At 43.7% G+C, this 19,236-nt stretch overlaps 1 protein-coding gene across 1 annotated transcript; it reads left to right on the top strand.

The window, feature by feature from the left end:
• The first annotated feature begins 5,193 nt into the window (after positions 1-5,193).
• Positions 5,194-18,021, top strand: LOC139343908 (ral guanine nucleotide dissociation stimulator-like 1). Its single transcript, XM_070981752.1, has 17 exons — positions 5,194-5,536; positions 8,061-8,347; positions 9,092-9,136; positions 9,260-9,459; positions 9,605-9,762; positions 9,849-10,097; positions 10,288-10,391; positions 10,770-10,854; positions 12,436-12,507; positions 13,124-13,210; positions 13,510-13,542; positions 13,947-14,068; positions 14,537-14,626; positions 14,843-14,972; positions 15,451-15,777; positions 15,991-16,105; positions 16,200-18,021. The coding sequence occupies exons 1-17, from the start codon at positions 5,513-5,515 to the stop codon at positions 16,337-16,339; spliced, it is 2,268 nt and encodes a 755-aa protein (XP_070837853.1). The 5' UTR covers positions 5,194-5,512; the 3' UTR covers positions 16,340-18,021.
• Positions 18,022-19,236: the final 1,215 nt, after the last annotated feature.

Raw genomic sequence — 19,236 nt, 5'->3', positions numbered from 1 at the left:
AGGGAATGCAGGTTGTCTCACCTAAAAGAGGTCTAACAGATTAGTCACTACTACAAATGACCAAATATGTTGAGGGAAAGAGTCACGATTAATAAAATGAATAGATTCCTAAATAAATGTTTTAAAATAAGGTCCATGCACCTGTAGTGAGCATCAGTGGTCAAACAGGGTCTGCTATGTTTGCCATTAGCCACAGTAGCTATGCTCAGCTCCACTGGCCTTACCTCTGGTCTTTCCTCAGGCTAATGTTGTGTAACGTTACCTACTTTTATTGTGTTTCTTTGGACTGGAATCAATCTCTTTGTGGTTTATAGAGGTACGGGTTGATGTGTTATCACACCTCCACCAAAGGTTATGTTCATTCAGTGGAGACAGTTTTCGACCTTTGCACAATAAGCTCCATCAGCACAGTAAACACTCAGGAGTTCAGCCATGTCATTAGCATCCTCAGCGTTCCCGGGGGAGTATGACTTCATATTGTTTGCAGTCAAACAGTGAGCGATAATTCAAGAGTCCATCCACAAAAGATGCTGTTTTCTTTGCAGTTTTGCGTCAGAGGGGCTGAGTGGTTCATGAGGCCTGGTGGTCAGTGAGTGGTTTCTTTCATTCCGGTCTCCATGGAGAACACCTGAACAGCCTGTGTGGTTGAGTCATCAGCAGGAGTGGTGGAGTTCTTGAGAGGGACTGGTATGCACTTGATATCTGCCACTGTGGCCTTGGCAACCCTAAGCAATGCAGCCTTTGGTAAGCTCTCAAAACGTTTCAATGTCAAGTATTTTTATGTTGAACAAAGGTTGGTAATGAAGTTCATGAGGTGTGAGTCATGTTTTACTTCTTTCATCCAAAGAGGTTTAGATCAAGTAGGATATGTCATTTCAGATTTCAGTGGATCTTAACTCTGTTTTTGGTCTCTACCAACTCCAATCTAGCTCTTTAGCTGCTAAATGTATATTCATCACGTGGCTGCTGACTGTCAGCTGTCTGCTGGACCGGTAGTGTACAGAGGGTTTATCAGAGCTTTTTTTACTTAAAAGAGCTCATTACTAAAGCTTGAAACAATGAGTGCAGTGAGAGGAACCACATCATAACGCTGGGGGCTGTAAAACTAAAACGATGCCCTGAAATGCCCCAAAACGCCCCACACAGCTGAGGGGAACTGCCGTCGGGTTTGTCGTTACAAGCAACACCTGTCACATTCCACAGAGCAGGGTTGACATGTGCGGTTCCCCAAACACTGATGTAATATTTAAAACATGGCTGCATCTGTTGAACTCTTGAATTGAACTTTTAATTCAGACCAAACCCAAATGTCCTGAAGTGATCAACACACTGCCGGACGTGCTTTCACGAGGCTGAGGAGTGCTCAGGGTTTCAAAAGGTATTTGTCTGTTGTGATGTGTTGATAAAGAACTGTCTGGCTGCATTCCTTCACCCTGCTGTAACCCTTGTGTGTCAGCCTTGTGCTGAAGTCTTTGAATTCCTGAATTACACGGATTTTCTGAGACAGTTTGATGTCAGTCCGTCAGGCAGTACTGTTGATCATAATGGGTGTGTCAAATTCAAAAACGCTCCTCTCTGGCTAAGACACTGCGAGTGCTAAATGCTGCCTGACAGGTGTTCACATGGCCAAAAGCAGATGTGAAAATATTCAGTGGACCGCTGAGTCTTTCTCAATTTGTTGTTGTCAATAGGTGACATGCAGAGGTGGGAGTGTGTTCAACAGCGAAATACCTGGAAATTACGTAATGTGTACTGTTTGTTTTTTTTTGGCTACACTAGCAACATGGCTCTTGGGAGTCGGCTGGTCCACCAGACTGAACTTTCTCAACAGCCAGTTTTCACATTCATGGTCCACAATAATGATTCCAACTGACTTTCCCCAAGCACCACCATGAGGCTGACATCTTTGATTCTTAGTGACATGGACCAGGTGTTACTGGATGAGTCGGTACCATTTGGTACAGACATCCATGTCTGTCCAAGATGAATCATCGTCATGTTTCATTTAGTTCCACCATGGTTTAAAAATGTCAGTTTGTCCAATTTTTGGTATCTGAACAAACACCTGCAAAACTAATGAGCTAATCAGCTGTACTTTGTGCCAATTAGCAAATGTTAGCTTACAAAGATGGTGAAGATGGTAACCATTGTACATGCTAAAAATCAGCATATTAGCACTGTGATTGTTAACATTAGCATTTAGCTCAAAACTCCACTGTATCTAAATACAGCCTTACAGAGCAGCTTGCATGGCTGTCGTGTTGCTCATATGATGCCTGAGTCGTCCTTCAACTCCATCCATCCGTCCATTTTCTATGCCGCTTATCCCTTTCGGGGTCTCGGCTGTGAATGGGCGGGAGGCGGGGTGCACCCTGGACCGGTCGCCAGCCAATCGCAGGGCACATACACACAACCATTCACACTCACACTCACACTCACACTCACACTTAGGGGCAATTTAGAGTCACCAATCAACCTAATGAGCATGTTTTTGGTCTGTGGGAGGAAGCCGGAGTGTCTGGAGAGAACCCACGCATGCACGGGAAGAACATGCAAACTTCACACAGAAAGGCCCGACCCGGGAATCGAAACGGCGACCTTCTTGCTGTGAGGCACGCGCACTACCTGCTGCGCCACCGTGCCCTCGTCCTTCAACTCAACGGATAATATTCATCCTTACAGGAAAAAACTGGATAGACTGTTTTTTAAGTACAAAAACTCCATAATAGTTCCAAGAATCAAAATGAGCAATGTCTGCTCAACCATTCAGAAATGCTCTTCAGCTGAACTGGGGTGCACTGTATGGAGTCACATTCGGGCCTGCAGCCTGGGCTAATATATGATACCATCCCTACCAAAGACACTTGGGGAAAGAACCACACCCAAAGGCGTCAAACGGTTCAATACAGAAGCGTAATTGTCCGAAACCAAATCTGTTTCAAGATTTTAGATGAAGAGGAAACGTGAACATCACTTGTGTTAAAACAAACCATTTGGATATGACCCCTGTGGTGTGTGATGCCTGAGTACTTAATACATCGCTTGAAACCCAAGATAAAACATTTGCCGTTCGTTCGTCGTATGACTTGCGTATGTGGCTCAGTGGTTTGGTAATTCACCCCATGAGACAAGTTTCGTCTGTGACGTGTTTGTTGTCCGTTACACTTGGACAGGAAGAGGTGGACTACACATCAGCTGTGAGGATGACGCATGGTAAAATGCCACAGTCAGGAAAGAACAGCTGTCTGTCACAGAAGACTTAAGCATGTTTTCAGTGTCTCGGAAAAGCCCGTGTCGTGGGCTGTAGGTCAGATTCTGATGGTATTGCCGGAAACATAAACACACACACTCACAGACACATAGGCGGCCTGGGTCAGGGTCTTATTCAGTTCTGATTTTCATGGTTTGGAGAGATCTAGAAGGCCAAAATACTTTCACATATTTTGTAAAATATCTAAAACATTCCTAATTATCTGCCAATGTCTGTACAAAATAAACAAAATGTTATTTATTCATGCAGTTTGTGTGAGCAGTAGAACATCAGGAGTCATATGCATTCAGTGTGTACGAGATAGAAACCTGCAGCTTCCACCGTAACGTACTATTGTCATCTTATCAGTGCCATAGATCACGAGAGGCGACAGTCATATGATCCTCACATTGTTTTGCCGCTTTAAACTTTCAGAATTTCGTCTGCTGCTGTTCTTGTATTTCAAAATGCTCTGCAATCAACACACCAGGAACAGGAGAAAACATTCAGACTTTTAGCTTTGACAGCTTTAAATAAGCAGGAAAGGTGCATTGACACTCCCTGTGCACCGTTCAACAGCATGAAAAACATGCCCCACTTCACTCAAAAATGTGTTTTGCTTACTGTTCCTTCACCGTACAGAAAAATGCATGTCCTATATAAGAATTTGACACTTGAAGGCTGTTTTCAAATTCATCTATGAAGGGGCAAAGTTTCTCCGTGCTCACCTTAAATCCCTGTTTGGGACGTGTACCTGCAAGCAGGAATTTACAGCTTAATGTTGTGACAGCTAGTTTGGAAGCTGATCGTGGTCCAGCATGCAATTCACAAATACTGAGAATGAGCTTTTTAGTGAAGCAGCCTTGTATGTACACCTTGTATCTTGTACATTGGTGGAAGTGGTATTAAGATAATATACTTCAGTAAAAGTAGCAATACTGAACAAGGAAAATACTCCAGTATTTACTTAAAGCATCGAAAATAAGAATTGACTGTCAGTATTATATTATTGGATCATTATTATTGGTGGACTTAACATTTAAGCAAACCTTTAATGTTCTGAGGTGGAGCAAATATTAGCTGCTTTGTATACTTTGGGGTATAATCTGTAACAATATTAGATATTTTATAAACTCATTGTTTTGTATGTACATCTTAAATTTCTGACATTTCATTTTAACTGTATGTGGTTTTGCTCTTTGTGCTTGGCTAAGAAATAATCCTTTACACTTGTTTACTTGTTTTGTACAGATTAAACAGACGAGGTGTATCGTGTTAATTAGTGAACATTTGAGGTACTTTGGACTGGTTCCTAGCTCCAGTTTGGGCCTCTCGTGTGTAAGCATACGCTTCATTCAAGTCACAGACACGACCCTCAGTTTGTCTAAAAGATAATTAACCTGACGTGTTAGGTCGTTTAAAAACACAAATTCTCAAAGACTACATGATCAAGTCTCTGTCTGTGTTTCATGCTCTGTCCAGCCACATGGTTAGAAGAGTTTGTGGACTATGGAAAGATCAGAAGAAGTGTGTTCCATTGCTTCTGAAATGCAATATGTGATATGTCTCAGTGTTTTGACCCTCAGGGCCACCGTAGTTTTTCAAACACAGCAGGTTGTTTATCTTTCAGAGAAACCAATGGTCACCTCTGCTACCCCGATGCATGCCCATACATGAGTGACACAAACCGGAGCTAGCTGTTTCCCCCCGCTTCCAGTCTTTGTGCTAAGCTATGCTAACAGCTCCCAGCTGCAGCTTACATGCACCCTGCAGATTGGATCAGTGATGAAAGGGAATAATTGTATTTCCCCTCGCTTTAAAAGTTACTGACATGCTGTACTGACACCCCCTCCCCACATACAGACACACACAGACACACCTCCTGTCACTCCTGCAGCAGGGAGCCGCCTCCCACTACAAAGCCCGGTGAGTTTCAGGGAGGGGACCTGTCGGCGGGCCCCGCTGCTTTCTGCAGAGGAACAGTTCAGATCTGGTCTGCTTCGCTCCGGCACAGACCGTCACATGGGATCAGCCCTCCACTCTTCTATGCAGGCGTGAAATGTAGCCCGTACTTTGCAGAGAAAGCCGTCTTTCTAATTGTAATACAGGCGCGTGCATGTAGTCCCAAACAAGTTCATTTAAAAAACCGCTTTTATCAAGTGAAGATGCAGCCCTAAACTCACCGCCTCACAAGGTGGAAGTTGAATTTCAGTCCAGCAGTTTCTGTCAAGATGGAAAACACTCCTTAGGCGACCGGACGAGATGGGAAAATGGGAGTTGACAATGGTAAGAAACGTTTGATATGATCTCAGAATAGAGTGATCGATACATGAAGTCAGCTTGACAGTCTGTGTTTATAGTGCATGTTATTTCCATGGAGCCAATCAGAGCTGGTCAGGGATCTGTCATGGCACTGTTCTCATTAGTATGAGAAGTCATCTCTGGGTCCCTCTTCATATGCAAATACCTCCTTTTATAATCTCTGTCCATTACATGTATCCCACAGTAAGTCTGTCCCCCCGCGTGTCTCAGGGGACCTGCAGTCCACACTGTGGACTCCACAGGCTGCTCCTGCTGTGTCATGCATCAACAGCTGACTCACAGAGCAAGTTTATCTGAAGCAATAATTACCTGGAGATGTTGATGCCACAGGGTCTTTTGGAAAGGGCAGCTTGAGAAAAGATCTTAAAAGATGTAAAAGATTCTATAATCGTGTTGATTTCCCCGTCTTAAACTCTGTCCCTTAGGACACATGTGTCCTCTGGCTGCTCCATGATCTGCTATTCCCTCCATATTAAACGCTCCATCGAGGAGAAGCCTTCATTTTTCTATTTCTGATTCAAATTTGACTTGTAGTGCTTAGTACCACCATCGCTGACACAAACAGCAGGACACAATGCAGTTTCTATGAGGGACAAAAGGCTTTGTGTGTGATACTGGACAGCACTCGCTAACGTTTGTCTTTTACATAAAGACATTTAAATAATCATTTACATAAGAGAATGAGTCCTCCTATGTAGATAATTCAATTTAAATATGTATTATGAGCACAGGCAGTGTGTCGTGATGCTCGAGAAGCTCACAAATACTTTTTTTTAAAAGATTCGAGAAGACGTGTAAGGATTAAAAAAGTGATTACACACATGAACATCTATTTGCTTTAATCCCAGGGCCTCTGTATACATTAGTGAAGCTTTTGAGTACAAACCAGATGGATCAGACTGAAGTCATGCACGACATGTTGTTGACGTTTGGTCTTATGATGTACCGCATTTAAAGGATCTCTCCGCTGACTTTGCACACAATCTTTGGTTCACTTGTTCAGGGCAGTACTGCTCATCCCGTGAAAACTGCCGTATGTCTCATGTCTTCTGTACCTCTGGAGGACCTTTCTAAAGTCTGACAAAATAACCCTGATGATGTCGCCGTGATGTCATCGGGGTTACCTCAGTTCAGGCTTTGAGATTGAAGATTTTAAGTTTTTTAAACTGGGTCGTGAAGTTTGAAAGATGTGGGCTTTTCCAGGCAGGGAGAGTGTAAGGACTGACGCTGTTCAGCTGCATTATGGGAAATGTCTCAGTCTCAGTAGATTTTGACTGTTCTTGTTTTAGTTTGACTCTCACAAGATTTCTAACTTTGAGTGTCCCTTTAATGGAGGTTAAAGAGGACACGTGAAGAGGTGTCTTTATGTTATGTTACATGATGAAGTTACAGGTGATGTTAAAACTATTGCACTGGCAGTAAGCGGAGAGGTAGATATGAAGGGTATACAGAGTGTGTATCTGAGGACGAAGCTGATGTGGCCCTGAATTATATTTGGATTATGGAAAGGTGAACAGCAGAGACAAAAATGGGGGAAAAAGGAGAAACCATTCCAGTTTTGTTACCACGATTACTGTTGTTTTGTATTACTTCAGATAAACCAGAAAGCCTGAACAAGACGCTCACCACTCAGATTCAAGCCCTGCTCTGCTCTGTGTGTTGTGTCAAGTGTTGTCTCACTCCAAACACTGAGCTCGCTGAAGTCAAACAAAGTCTGACCTGTCTGAATATGTAATGAAAAACCCGTATGTCTGAACTGACAGCCTGCAGGCGTCCAGGGCTCTTTCTTTAGTGGTCATCAGAGGATTAGTGACGGCCATCGAAACTGGGAGCTTGCTGACATTTCGGCATTGTTTTGCATTTGTTTTGGTATTTTGCTCCGATGTACTATTGGATGTACTAACCTTTTGATAAGCCCGTATTTGTCCGTAAACATTCATGTGAACCTGCAACACTCTGGGAAATTTCAGGTTGCTGTGCAGCAGGAAATTTGTGGAATTGAAGACTAAGCACTGGCTAATGCCGGCATGTAAAGTGGATCATCTGATAATTATCATCATTACACGCTAATCTGTTTGTACAGTCACTTCACTGTGGGCTTGGAACGATGGTTATGAGTATAAGCAAATAATATGTTGTTGTTGTGGTTCACATGTGATCGTGTGTGTCTCAGTGGTGTTGTGTCACTTGTTTGTGTGTGTGTGTGTGTGTGTGTGTGCGTGTGTGTGTGTGTGTGTGTGTGTGTGTGTGTGTGTGTGTGTGTGTGTGTGTGTAGCTTCTGTTTGGCCATATAGAGGCTGCTATTTTTACCTCCTCGCTGCCCAGCCTGACCCTAATGTTGTTACCAGTAACATTACTAGATATGTATTTGTGTATTTGACCCGTACCTGTATATTTTCGACACACAGGACATTGGACGGTTGCCACGCCCTCAGAGTGAGTGTTGGTGTAAACCTTAAACATTATTTCCCACCTCTGCCATCCCCAGAACCCAGTGCAGGAGTGGGGTGAGGAGTTCGAGGACGGTGCAGTTTATGGGGTCACTCTGCGTCGGGAGCCCGTCCCTTCCTCCAACCCCAGTGAGACGAGTCCATGCTGTGCGTTTGTCCAGTATCGAACCTGCAAGGTGCGCCGCCTGAAGGCCGCCACCCTGGACCTGCTTGTGAACCACCTCCTTGACCCTGGCTGCCAGGAGCAGGACTATGGCAGGATCTTCCTCTCCACCTACAGAACCTTCACCAGCTCCTCAAAGCTCACAGAGCTGCTCTTCCAGAGGTCAGTCACCTTTTATGTTTTTTTCTTAAGTGAATAATTTTAGATTTTGGGACATTTTGCTTTCTTGCTGACAGTGATGTGAAAGATTGATATCACTCTCGTATCTGCACAGTAAATATGAAGCTGTTTCCCGGTTTCATGCTAAGCTAACTGACTGCTCCTGGTAGCTTCATACTTAGCATACCGGCCTGAGAGGCGTCAATCACAAATGTTGAATTACTCCTTTAATGGTGAACTGAATGACACTCCTCATTTTCCCCCCATTCACATTCAAATTGACGCTCACACTCACTCTGCTTCAGTTTCTCTCTACTTTGGGTTTCTCTTTCTTTTTAAGCCACTGCAAATGCTAACACTTTAGCATTTAGTCTTTTTTGGTTGTCCTCCCCTGATCAGAAAGTACACGAGGCTCCTTTTTAAACATGAACCTCCGCCCCCTTTGTGCTTGATTCTGGGAAAACAACATGTTGTTGCACATGCGAAGTCACCCTGATACATCACGATCTTTTTATACATTGTTTCCCTGACAAAGCAACCATCTCCTACCAGCTTTGATGTAATAATAAGTACCTAGCAGGTGCTCATTATCTTGAGGTTTTCAACAACAACAATTATCCACTGAGCAGTTTTAGACTGTGGTTGGCATGAATCAAGGTCTCATTTAGCGTAGCTGCAGTGCCGGAGCAAATAATAATTTGAAAAGCAGCCTGAAAAGTATATGGCTAAGTCTGTTCTCTCCTATAGGGACAACGCTGGCTCAGATCTGGACAACTGTGAATGCTACAGCAGGTAGGTGGATGACTTTTGAGTGTCGTTTCAGTCTGCTTGAACCCTGATGTGGTTCATTTCTAGTGTGTCACTCTGGGTCTTTTAAATAGTTAAACTATAATGATTCTTCCACTGCCTCCTCAGCCCTCTGTTGACCTTTGTCCAGACATGGTTGGATGAATACAGTGAGGACTTCAGAGATCCTCCCCTGCACGCGGCACTCAGGCTGCTGTTGGACCACCTGAGGATCAGCTCTGCTGTTCACCAGGACATGCGCAGCCAGCCCAACTTCTGCTCGTTGGCTTCACAGGCTGAGACGCTGCTCAAGAGGTTACAGAAAGAAGGTGATCTTCCATCGCGTAACATAATAGACAGTGATAAGACCTGTTCCCGTGTGCCATACCATCATGGCAGCTGTCAGCAATGTGAAAATCCTCCTGTGTAAAGCCATGCTCACGTTGTCTTGATTCCTGCTCTGTGCGTCCTCAGAAGCTGAGGCAAAGGTCAGTCCTGCCCAGGCAGACCTGGAGCAGGATGAGGAGAGTTCTGGTGATGAGGATTCAGGATGTGATAACTCTCTGGATCAAGGTGGCATCATGGATTTCTCTGCCGCAGCCATTGCCGAGCAGCTCACCCGAATGGACTCTGTACGTGAGAGGACATATTTCATTTCACAAATTTCTATTTTACATCGCTGATTAAAGGCTGACCATTGGTTTTTGTTGTTTTTCAGGCTCTATTTGTCAAGGTGGTGCCTTATCAGTGTCTGGGCTGTGTGTGGTCGCAAAGAGACAAGAAGGAAAACATGTCTCCCACCATCCGAGCCACCATCACACAGTTCAACGCCATTACCAACCAGGTCATCATGTCCCTGCTGTGCCTGCCGACGGACGCCACCTCCAGTCCCACTTCCTCCCGCCGGCCTCCCACTACACCAGCGCAACGGGCCCGCATCATAGAAAAGTGGATCAGAGTAGCACAGGTCAGTTAGAAACTGATTGAGGATTAAGATCATCCAAGTTGGTCTGTCAGTGCATGCCAGTGTTAAAACGAGCACACATGTACGTCTGCTGGTATTAGAGAAGACTTCATAAGAGCTTCATCATCATCAACACAAGGCATGCCTACTGGAATGAGGTGAATCCGCTGAATGCAAGCTGTTTCTTCTGCAGGACTGTCGTCAGCTGAAGAACTTCTCCTCTCTCAGAGCGATCCTGTCGGCCCTTCAGTCCAATGCAGTTTACAGGCTGAGGAAGACCTGGGCTGCTGTCAGCAGGTAGAATTGGGTCACAGCCAAGGGCCACAACTTTTGTCTGTCTCTATGCTTATGTTTATATTGCGCTCTACATAATTGTCCTTTAATGAGGACGTTAAACCTTTGTTGAGTGCAGTTCTGTCAGTGACAGAGCAAATCAGCAAATGTCTAGCTTTTGGATGACCCATATTCAATGTCAGGTCATAAACACTGCGGTAAGTCGTTACAATGTCAAGGATAACTGAAGCATAACTTCATGCTGTTCACTTTATGGCATGAACATCGAGTAGTGAAATGTGAAATATTAACACCATTTGTTGTGTAAAATAGTTAATGATTAAAGTGTTTTGGACTAAATGTCTGCGTGTTCACTACATATTGTCTGTGCTCTTTGTGCAGGGACAGCATGGCCACGTTTGATAACCTCTGGGAAACCTTTCCTGATGAGAACTGTGTTCTGACCAACAGAGAGCTCCTGGTGGAGGTGAGGAGAAAACAAAAGCCAGCTAGATTAACTTCAGTGTTTACAGTGTTGACCTGGACATGCATCGGCCACTGGAACCTATACTCTTCCAGAAGTGGGCCAAAAGTAATCCATATTGATCTAATTGTTAAATATTCATCTGTGTACACACAAGCACAATTTAACTTTTGTAATATCTGTTTACCATTTTTGTCATCACATTTGCACTTGCAAATATTAGAGCCTGTCTCTCTACATTATGCCACTTAGCTACTAAGCTAAAACCACTTAGCTATCATACTAGTGTCAGCAGTCTATCTATAATGTTACTTCACAAGCTATAAAGTAGAGTTATTGCATTAATACTGTAGCAGATACTCATCACATGTGTGTAAATTATACGGAAAACAGCTATCAACTATGTAATAATATTGCATAGATAATACAATACTTGCACTAAATGTAAAACTGTCTCGCTGTTTAAATATATACAATATATCTAATAATATATAAATTCCCATAGGAAGTGTATACAGTTCATTTTTGACCTACCTGTGCATCTAAGGGTTAATGTTTAGCAATGCAAACAACCACTGCAGCTGTTACATACAGTCCCTGCAGTCAGTTTGAGATGGGGGGGGGGGGGGGGGGGGTGTGATCTGAATACTGGAATTACAGGTTGGCCTTTTAATACAGAAAATGTGACCATAACCACAACAGGATATGGACTGTACAATAAGAACATAGCGCAAACAATCTTTCGCATATTGAAAACATGTTTGTGAACGCTTGTCCTTCGAAGCGCTCAAAGTACATGAAGTTCTCTTTATAATCATTAAAACAATTCTTTTTTTTTTAGTTAATATTTACAGAAATGTTTAACAGAGTGTTTAATGGGAAACTAGAGGCCTCAGCCACATTACGTTCCCTTTTTCTTCTCTGCTGTCTCCTTTAGGCGTGTGCGTCAGAGGTGGCTTGTGTCTAGTTACAGTGAAAGGACTCCAGAGTCAATAGATCATAGACAGATCAGAACTACCGAGCAGCTCCAACCTGTCTTTGCTGCTTCACAATACCACTCAAAGAGATTCTTCTCTGGGAAATCGTTTTAAATGTCTGGCTGAGCTCACTTGTTGTTCTCCACCTTTTCACTTTTCGCTGTCGTAGTGTTCAGGTGTGGTCTTTCTCAAAGGAAGCTTTTATCTCTGTAAACATGGTTACTCCTACATTCACTTAAAGCCTAATCGCTGTTTTTTCCAAAGACATTGCATACAGAGACATCAGAGGAAAGGCTTGGAAGTGGCCTCCCTCCCTTTCAAGAGATAATTATTAAACAGGATATCCAAGTTAATGTGTAATAAATCTCATTCTTGTATGAAAGAATTGGTTTCATAAGCCAGTTTACAGCTGGCTCGCATCGTTGTATGTGCTTGTGCGTGTGCACAATTGAGCATTTATACACGTGAACACACGTGCATGCAGAAGAAAAAAGAATCATGGCAGGTTATTTTTCATTTGAATCACTTATATTTGACAATGGGCCGGTGCACTGTATGTGCATATAACCTCCCACTGAATGGAGCTCTGTATGACCTACTTTGACAGGACGGAGGCCAAGCAACTGTGGGTGACATCTCTCCAAAGATATCCAAGCGGTGTCCGATCCCCAGGCAGATGGTAAGTCACACCTCAGCATGAGAGATGTTTTAAAGATGTGTGATGAAGCCCAGTGCCCCATATGTGCCAGAGGTTGAGTGCAGCCTTCCTTTTCTGCTGCATTAAATGTGCCGTTTCACTGGAGGAATGTTGCAAAATGTGATCATTTTTCATGTGACACTGTCTTAGACTCTTGTTGCCTGAGGCAGGATTTAGTTTCAGCTTTTCAAAAAAGACACATGCAAAATCTCTCCTATATTATACAACTCTAAAAGCCCCAAGAGAGCTGATTTACCTCAGTGTGGGTGGAGTATTTCTGTCATGGCAGATACCCAAACCTATGTTTGGCCTCGCTCGGTGCTGAGCGAGTTTCAAATGGCCTCTGATCACCAGGATTATAGGACAGTAATAATAGACTAGACCAGGGTCTTTATGAGTCATATGCACATTCTCCTGGGCTGTAACATGAACCCACAGTGCTGCTAACTGGGACTCGCCTTGTGTGAATGTCGTCTGATCTCAAGCAACAAAAAAACGTTAATAACTGTATTTAAAAGACACAAATAAGGAGACACAGCGACCCAAGAAACTGCTGCTGTAACCCTGACAGGCAGTGTGCTTACATGTGTCTCTGCAGAGTACCTCCAGTGGAGTGGTTCCTTACCTGGGCACCTATCTGACCGTCCTCACCATGCTGGACACTGCTCTGCCCGACACTGTGGAGGTACATAATGTAGCACCTGACACTGACACTGCTAACATTCAATGTTAAGTAGATACTGTACAGTAAAATGTGTTCTTTCACACCTTATAGGAATTAAAAGTATACTATATTTCACTCTTTGTCTGCTTATCTAAGGTTGATATTTATAGTAGACCAATACAGTACATTCATTTTTTTTTTTTCATTTTCCATTTTTACCATTTTTGGTCAGTCCTTGATCCAATTAATGTATGAGTGATACATGCGATAAACATAATATATATAAAAAGTACTGTACTAACAGTGTACTCTTTTGACAGGGTGGACTCATAAACTTTGAGAAGAGGAGGAGGGTAAGTTGTTCCCCTTTGTGCCATTTTTATGTAGTCCCCTTTATTTATTCTTTTTTTTCCCACAGTGGTCAAACATAAAATACAAAGGTGTCCACATAACGTTCTGTCAGCACAGGACGTGCTTGTGGTTGGGTGTGTATGGTGTATTTGCATTGTCAGAGTAAATGGAGACAGATGTTTTGACACTTGTTTTTTAATACCTGACATGCTGAAAACTGGAAGACCTTTAGTGATCCTTTTTATGCATTTACTCATTTCTTTAAGGACCATTTTACAGCAGCTTTGTAACTGTTTGAAATGCCACTTTGTTGTACCCTGTTGCACCAGGCAGGTTATGCAACCACACAGATATCAGGACGTCATCTCCTCTCTGTTCATGCAGCGACATTTCTCTCTCCCTGCAGGAGTTTGAGGTTCTGTCACAGATCCGTGTGCTGCAGGCGTCCTGCTCCCAGTACAACCTGCCTCATCACCCCAGAATCGCTGCGTGGCTGCAGGGACACAAGCTGCTCACTGACCAGGAGAGGTGAGCTAAAGAAACACATAATGTCACACAACAACCTTTCACAAGCAGAGGAAAGTCTGCTGGGAGCTCAGTAAAAGTTTAGTTACATAATCTGAGCTATGCCTTGTAAAATCTGCCCTGTAATTCTTCTTCTGTCATTAAACAGTTCATTCCCCGTGTAGACCATGTAGACCACTAGTGTGCACGATAATTCACCAAAATGTTCCACCATACTGTGTAATGGCACCTGAGACGTGGCTGTAACCCTGTCACTGTCTGAGTGAAAGAAATAAGAAATAACAGTTATTTCTGCTGACGAACATTCAAAACCAAGAAAATGGAGTATTTCCAATACACTCCACACCCTTGGACACTCCCTTTAGGCAGAAGTTGCTCTGCCCTCACTGTAGACTGACAGATCAGTACCAAGAACACAGTTTCAGAGGATTTCAGTTCTCACATCTGTTCTTTTTTTCTTTTCTACTGCAGCTATGAGCTGTCGAGGCAGCTGGAGCCTCCGGTGGATTTGTGTTCGCCAACCCCTTGGAGCCACCGCACACTCACAAAAAAACTCTCCTCGTGAGTTTCACGCTGTGGTCTCATTTGAATATTCAAACACACACGATACATGCACATTTTGCTGTGCACACAGACTTGAACAGTGAAGGTCACGCAGTCAGTGTTGACAGTATCTGTTCATAGTATCTGTTGAATGAATTCATATAAACCAGCGTTATTATCAACATGAAATTGGCTTTTCTTTGACACAAGCTCAAGTTTAATGTCTGTCTTCAGTCTCCTGACGGTGAGCGATGGATCTAAAAAAGTCCCCGCTGACCAGATCAGCGTGACATCTTCTGGATCCAGTGGATCTGAGATGGAGGATCTCTCCTCCCCAAACTCAGCCTGTTCCATCAGACTGCAGGTAAACAGCTGTTTGCGTGTGTGCGTGTCTCTGCCTCGTGTCTCATAGGCTTGTTTTCTGTCTATCGTTTGTCCTCGGTTGTGCTAACACTGGCGTCTTTGTCGTGCTGTGCCGTCATTGAATGGGCCTCTGTGTTCAGCGCAGCATCCACTATTTTCACTCCACAAGCAATCCTCCTGTTTTAGGCAGTCAAACAAACCCCTGAAGCATTTCTAATGCGCAGTAAAAAACACCAAGTTGCTTTTAAAACTTGGAAACTTATATAATCTCCCTTCACAAAAGATCCTCTTGAAAGGCCATTGAAACTAGCACGAGCCCTCAACGAGTGGAATCTCAGCTGAGTGGGTCCTTAGCTGAGCTGGAGTAGCTCTCGCTGCTGCTCAATAGCTTCGTCGACCTCTGCAGAACAATCCATCCTGAGACAGAACAAACACAATATTTCCAGCGGCACTCATCAGTGTTCTCTCTGTCTCGGCAGTCCTTTCACAGCTCTTGCAACAATGTGTCTGAGGCCTTCTCCTCCTCCTCGTCCTCCTCTTCCTCATCTTCCCCACACTCCTCCGCCGCTTCCTCTCCAGACTCCGCCACTCCTTCCGGCTCCTCCTCTGACTGCCGGACGGATCTCTGCTCTCCGGTCACGTCCTGCGGCGGGGCTCGGCTGAAGCCCACCCTGGCCTCCCACCACAAACGCTCCGTGTCCATGACCTCCCTGCCGGTGTACAACCGTCAGGTGGCCGACTCCTGCATCGTCAGGGTGAGCGTGGACCTGGGCCACAACAACGGCAACATGTACAAAAGCATCCTGGTGAGTTTATCCTCAAGCGTCAGAGCTTCACCTCTTGGTGTTGTGGCGAGCACAGAGAAACTTTCCTCTACATCCATCATTCTGCACAGTGAAGCTCAAATATCCATGTGAAATAACAACATACAAAACTAATTTTTAAGTGGAGGGAACTTTAATAGAAAGATCTCCATTTAAGTGTATTTTATAGCATTTCTAATTCTTTGTCTTTCCTAGCTGACCAGCCAGGACAAAACTGCACAGGTGATTCAAAGGGCATTGGAGAAGCATCACCTTGAGAACATGAACTGGCAGGACTTCACCCTGACGCAGGTCATCTCCCAGGAGAGAGGTCAGAATAGAGTGACTCCACCATCAGATGGTGAAATAGTGCTGAAAGAAAACGCAAACCTCTCTGATGATGCATGTTGTTTTTCTGGTTTCAGAGTTGCTCATACCAGACAAGGCCAACGTCTTCTATGCCATGTCTACAACGGCGAACTTTGACTTTGTTTTGCGCCAATTCCCCAAAGGCCAGAAGAAACCACTGAGAGCCACGTCGAGTCTCGGACGATACACAAAGTAGCACCTCTGATCTATGAATTCTGCTCCTGCAAGTGAACTGAGCTCAAGGGACGTTCCTTGGAAATGGCCCTTTATTTTTAATAGTTGTTTTGTAAGAAAAGTATGTCCCCCTGAGATGGTTCATCCTTTTGAATGTCAAACAGGTAAAAATGTGATGTTTTTATAGTAACTGGTAAGATGATGCAAAAGCACTTTATGAAGAAGAATGATCACCTCAGAAGACACCGGTGGAACTTAAAAAACACTGGCATCACACATGCTTTTATTTTCTACTGGAATAAACTTAGTATCAGTCCTAAAAGGGCAAACATTAAAAAGGCCCTTGAAACTGCCATTGACTGATTTAAACTCTGACACTGCGGATACATCTCAACTCCGATAACTGTATGGGTGAGACACACAGAGAGCAATGCACGCCAGCATCAGTCACCTATTCATATGTGAACACTGAGAAATGGACCGGCCATTTCCCCTCACAGCTGGGTGCCATTAATAACGTGTGTTAAAAAGGGAATGGGGGTCAGATGCAGCGTGAGGGGCATGCAGTCTGTAATGAGTTCCTGGGGCCACTTGAGATGATATCGCCTGGTGTGCTTATGTGTTGCTGTGCCAGTGCCATCTGACGAGTGGGCGAGGACGATCGCACCAGGGATCACAGTGTTCCCGGGGAGTTTCAGCGTGGCTCCTCCGTCATTGCTGTGATACTCATCGTGTGTGACCGGCTGCCCGGACTGGAAGGATGGCATTCCTGAGATTGGGTAGCCATGGCAGCAGCAGAGACTTTGATGGACGGGACACGATGTTCACATGGAAATGGCCACTGTATCTAGATGAGATGACAATATGGGTGAACTGTGGTGTGGGCTTTCAGTGTTTGTGCTTTGACTAAGTTTGACTTGTCAGGTTTAGATTTTTTCTAATGTTCTGTATTTATTTTCACTACTGTGGTTTACTTTGATCCCACTGTTGATTGCACCTTCATTTGATTAACACAATGTGACGACTCACTCGGTGGCTTTAAGTTGTCTCTTGACTGGTAGGAACATAATTTTTCCACAATCAAATCAAAGTTTATTTTGAAGCAGCTTTGATTTGTGAGGTTGTGACTTTAAGATGTCTTATTTTCTGATGAATGCTGAGAATATTTAAAATGTTAATGAAAGTTTTTTTTTAAGAATTGTATTTAACAGATTCAGACTTGTGAAGCCTGGATGTAACTGGTGCTTAAATGGCTTGATTTAAAGCCTAATGAGGAGTTTGGTTGACGTCAAGATTTGGGTGAGATAGGAGATAATAATCATATTTTCTTACAGTTAGAGCTCCACAGAGGATTTGCAAAGAGGAAGAGTTGCACAATGAACAGACACACTTTGTAAAATCACAAGTTTTATCACTCAGAAATGTCTCCGAGTGTCTGGGAGTCAAGAACCTTGCTCAAGGGCACAGATAGCTGTTGAGGGAGGGAGCAGACAATTTATTGGCCTCCTCTGCCTGCACTGTCCCAGCAGATCTGGACTTTTTTATGATATTAAACACTTTCTCTAAAGCTCACTTCTCCTCACACTCTGCGTATCCTCTCTCCTGGCAGTTGAGACCTAAATGGATGGTAGTCCTGGGTTTATACTGTAAATAAAACTGCTTTTTGTTCACTCTTGTGATTTATGAAGAGAATGTCACAGTTGTAAAACAAAACAAATTAAACAGTTAAAAAAAATGTGGTCAGTCATGAGTAAAGTGTTTCCACTGAATTATTAGAAAGTTTCTTATTTTTCACAGCTAAAAAACTCAATCTAATAATTAAACTTGGCATTATTATGTCTGTGGGTAATGACAAGGCTTTTTTGCTCTCCATTCCCTGTTTATGTTGACTCCCTGTCACATGTGGAGTGTTTTTGTGTTTGGAACAGCCCTGAAAATACCCCAGCCAAATCAATTTATTTTTCCATTATGTAATCGAATATGCATGTGGTGCAATATTTCACTAAATGTAGTCTATGTGTTCTTTTGTTTATTGAACCTCAAAAATAATACAGTCAAGGCAACACAGACTGTGACAGACTGCTAAATGAGAATTACAAGGATATTCTGCAGTGTTGAAGTGAACTTTCTCAACCTAGATCCAACATCTGTATGAAGGCAGCCAAACTTTATTTCTTAGTCTGCAAAGACATTTCCTTGAAGGGCTGAGTCTATTTTGGGAGTGAATATATCCTTTTATGTGTCTGCTTTTATTTACCAAACACTCTTAAATATCCTAAGGGTACGTCCTTTTAACTTTTCCACCAACTTTATTTCTCTTTTTGAACTGAACAACAGAGAAAAGCTGCTCCCAGAGGAAACGCCTCCGTCACATTGCACGAAATATTCATTTCACGGGTTTGATTTCCTGCTTCGCATGACGTCACTGACCCCTACCGTCCCTCGCGCGTGGTACAGCCAACGGTCTCGCTGCTGCGTCAAACTTCTTCTGTCACGGTTTGAAACACCTAAATACACCAGTGCCGACATTTATGTCGAATTAATTTGACCTCATTGAAAAAACAACGTGTCAGTACCGACCCAGCGATGTCCTCGAGCAAACGGCGGAGCAGGATACTGCTAATCAAAGGTAACACAAAGTGCTAACCGCTGCTAACTAGCTAAGCTAAAACAAAGGGGGTGAGGTCGCAACACTTCACCTCGTGTTCAGAAACCTCACGACAGTAAAAGTCATGGAAATGTCGCCACTAGATGGCACCAGACAGCTGTATGTTCAGCCACTGAGGGGATCCTTCACAAGCAAACTGTATTGACACCGAGCCGCCGCACGGGGGCAGTAGCCTCCTAACAGTGCTAACGTTAGCTTACTCTGCTGGCCTTTGGTTCCTTCATACATCTGCCAGCAAAGTGTTGTTGTGA

This window comes from Chaetodon trifascialis, chromosome 15 (assembly GCF_039877785.1).
Source record: "Chaetodon trifascialis isolate fChaTrf1 chromosome 15, fChaTrf1.hap1, whole genome shotgun sequence".
Lineage (NCBI taxonomy): Eukaryota > Metazoa > Chordata > Actinopteri > Chaetodontiformes > Chaetodontidae > Chaetodon > Chaetodon trifascialis.
Note: the sequence above shows the minus strand (reverse complement) of the source record. Positions and strands in the feature narration are given on the sequence as shown.

Bases quoted from the DNA above. Each gene is read 5' to 3' on its own strand.
- LOC139343908 (XM_070981752.1), top strand. From the start codon at position 5,513: ATGGGAAAATGGGAGTTGACAATG. The intron at 12,508-13,123 runs GTAAGTCACACC...GTGTCTCTGCAG, and splicing joins GTCCGATCCCCAGGCAGATG to AGTACCTCCAGTGGAGTGGT. The intron at 14,973-15,450 runs GTAAACAGCTGT...CTGTCTCGGCAG, and splicing joins CCTGTTCCATCAGACTGCAG to TCCTTTCACAGCTCTTGCAA.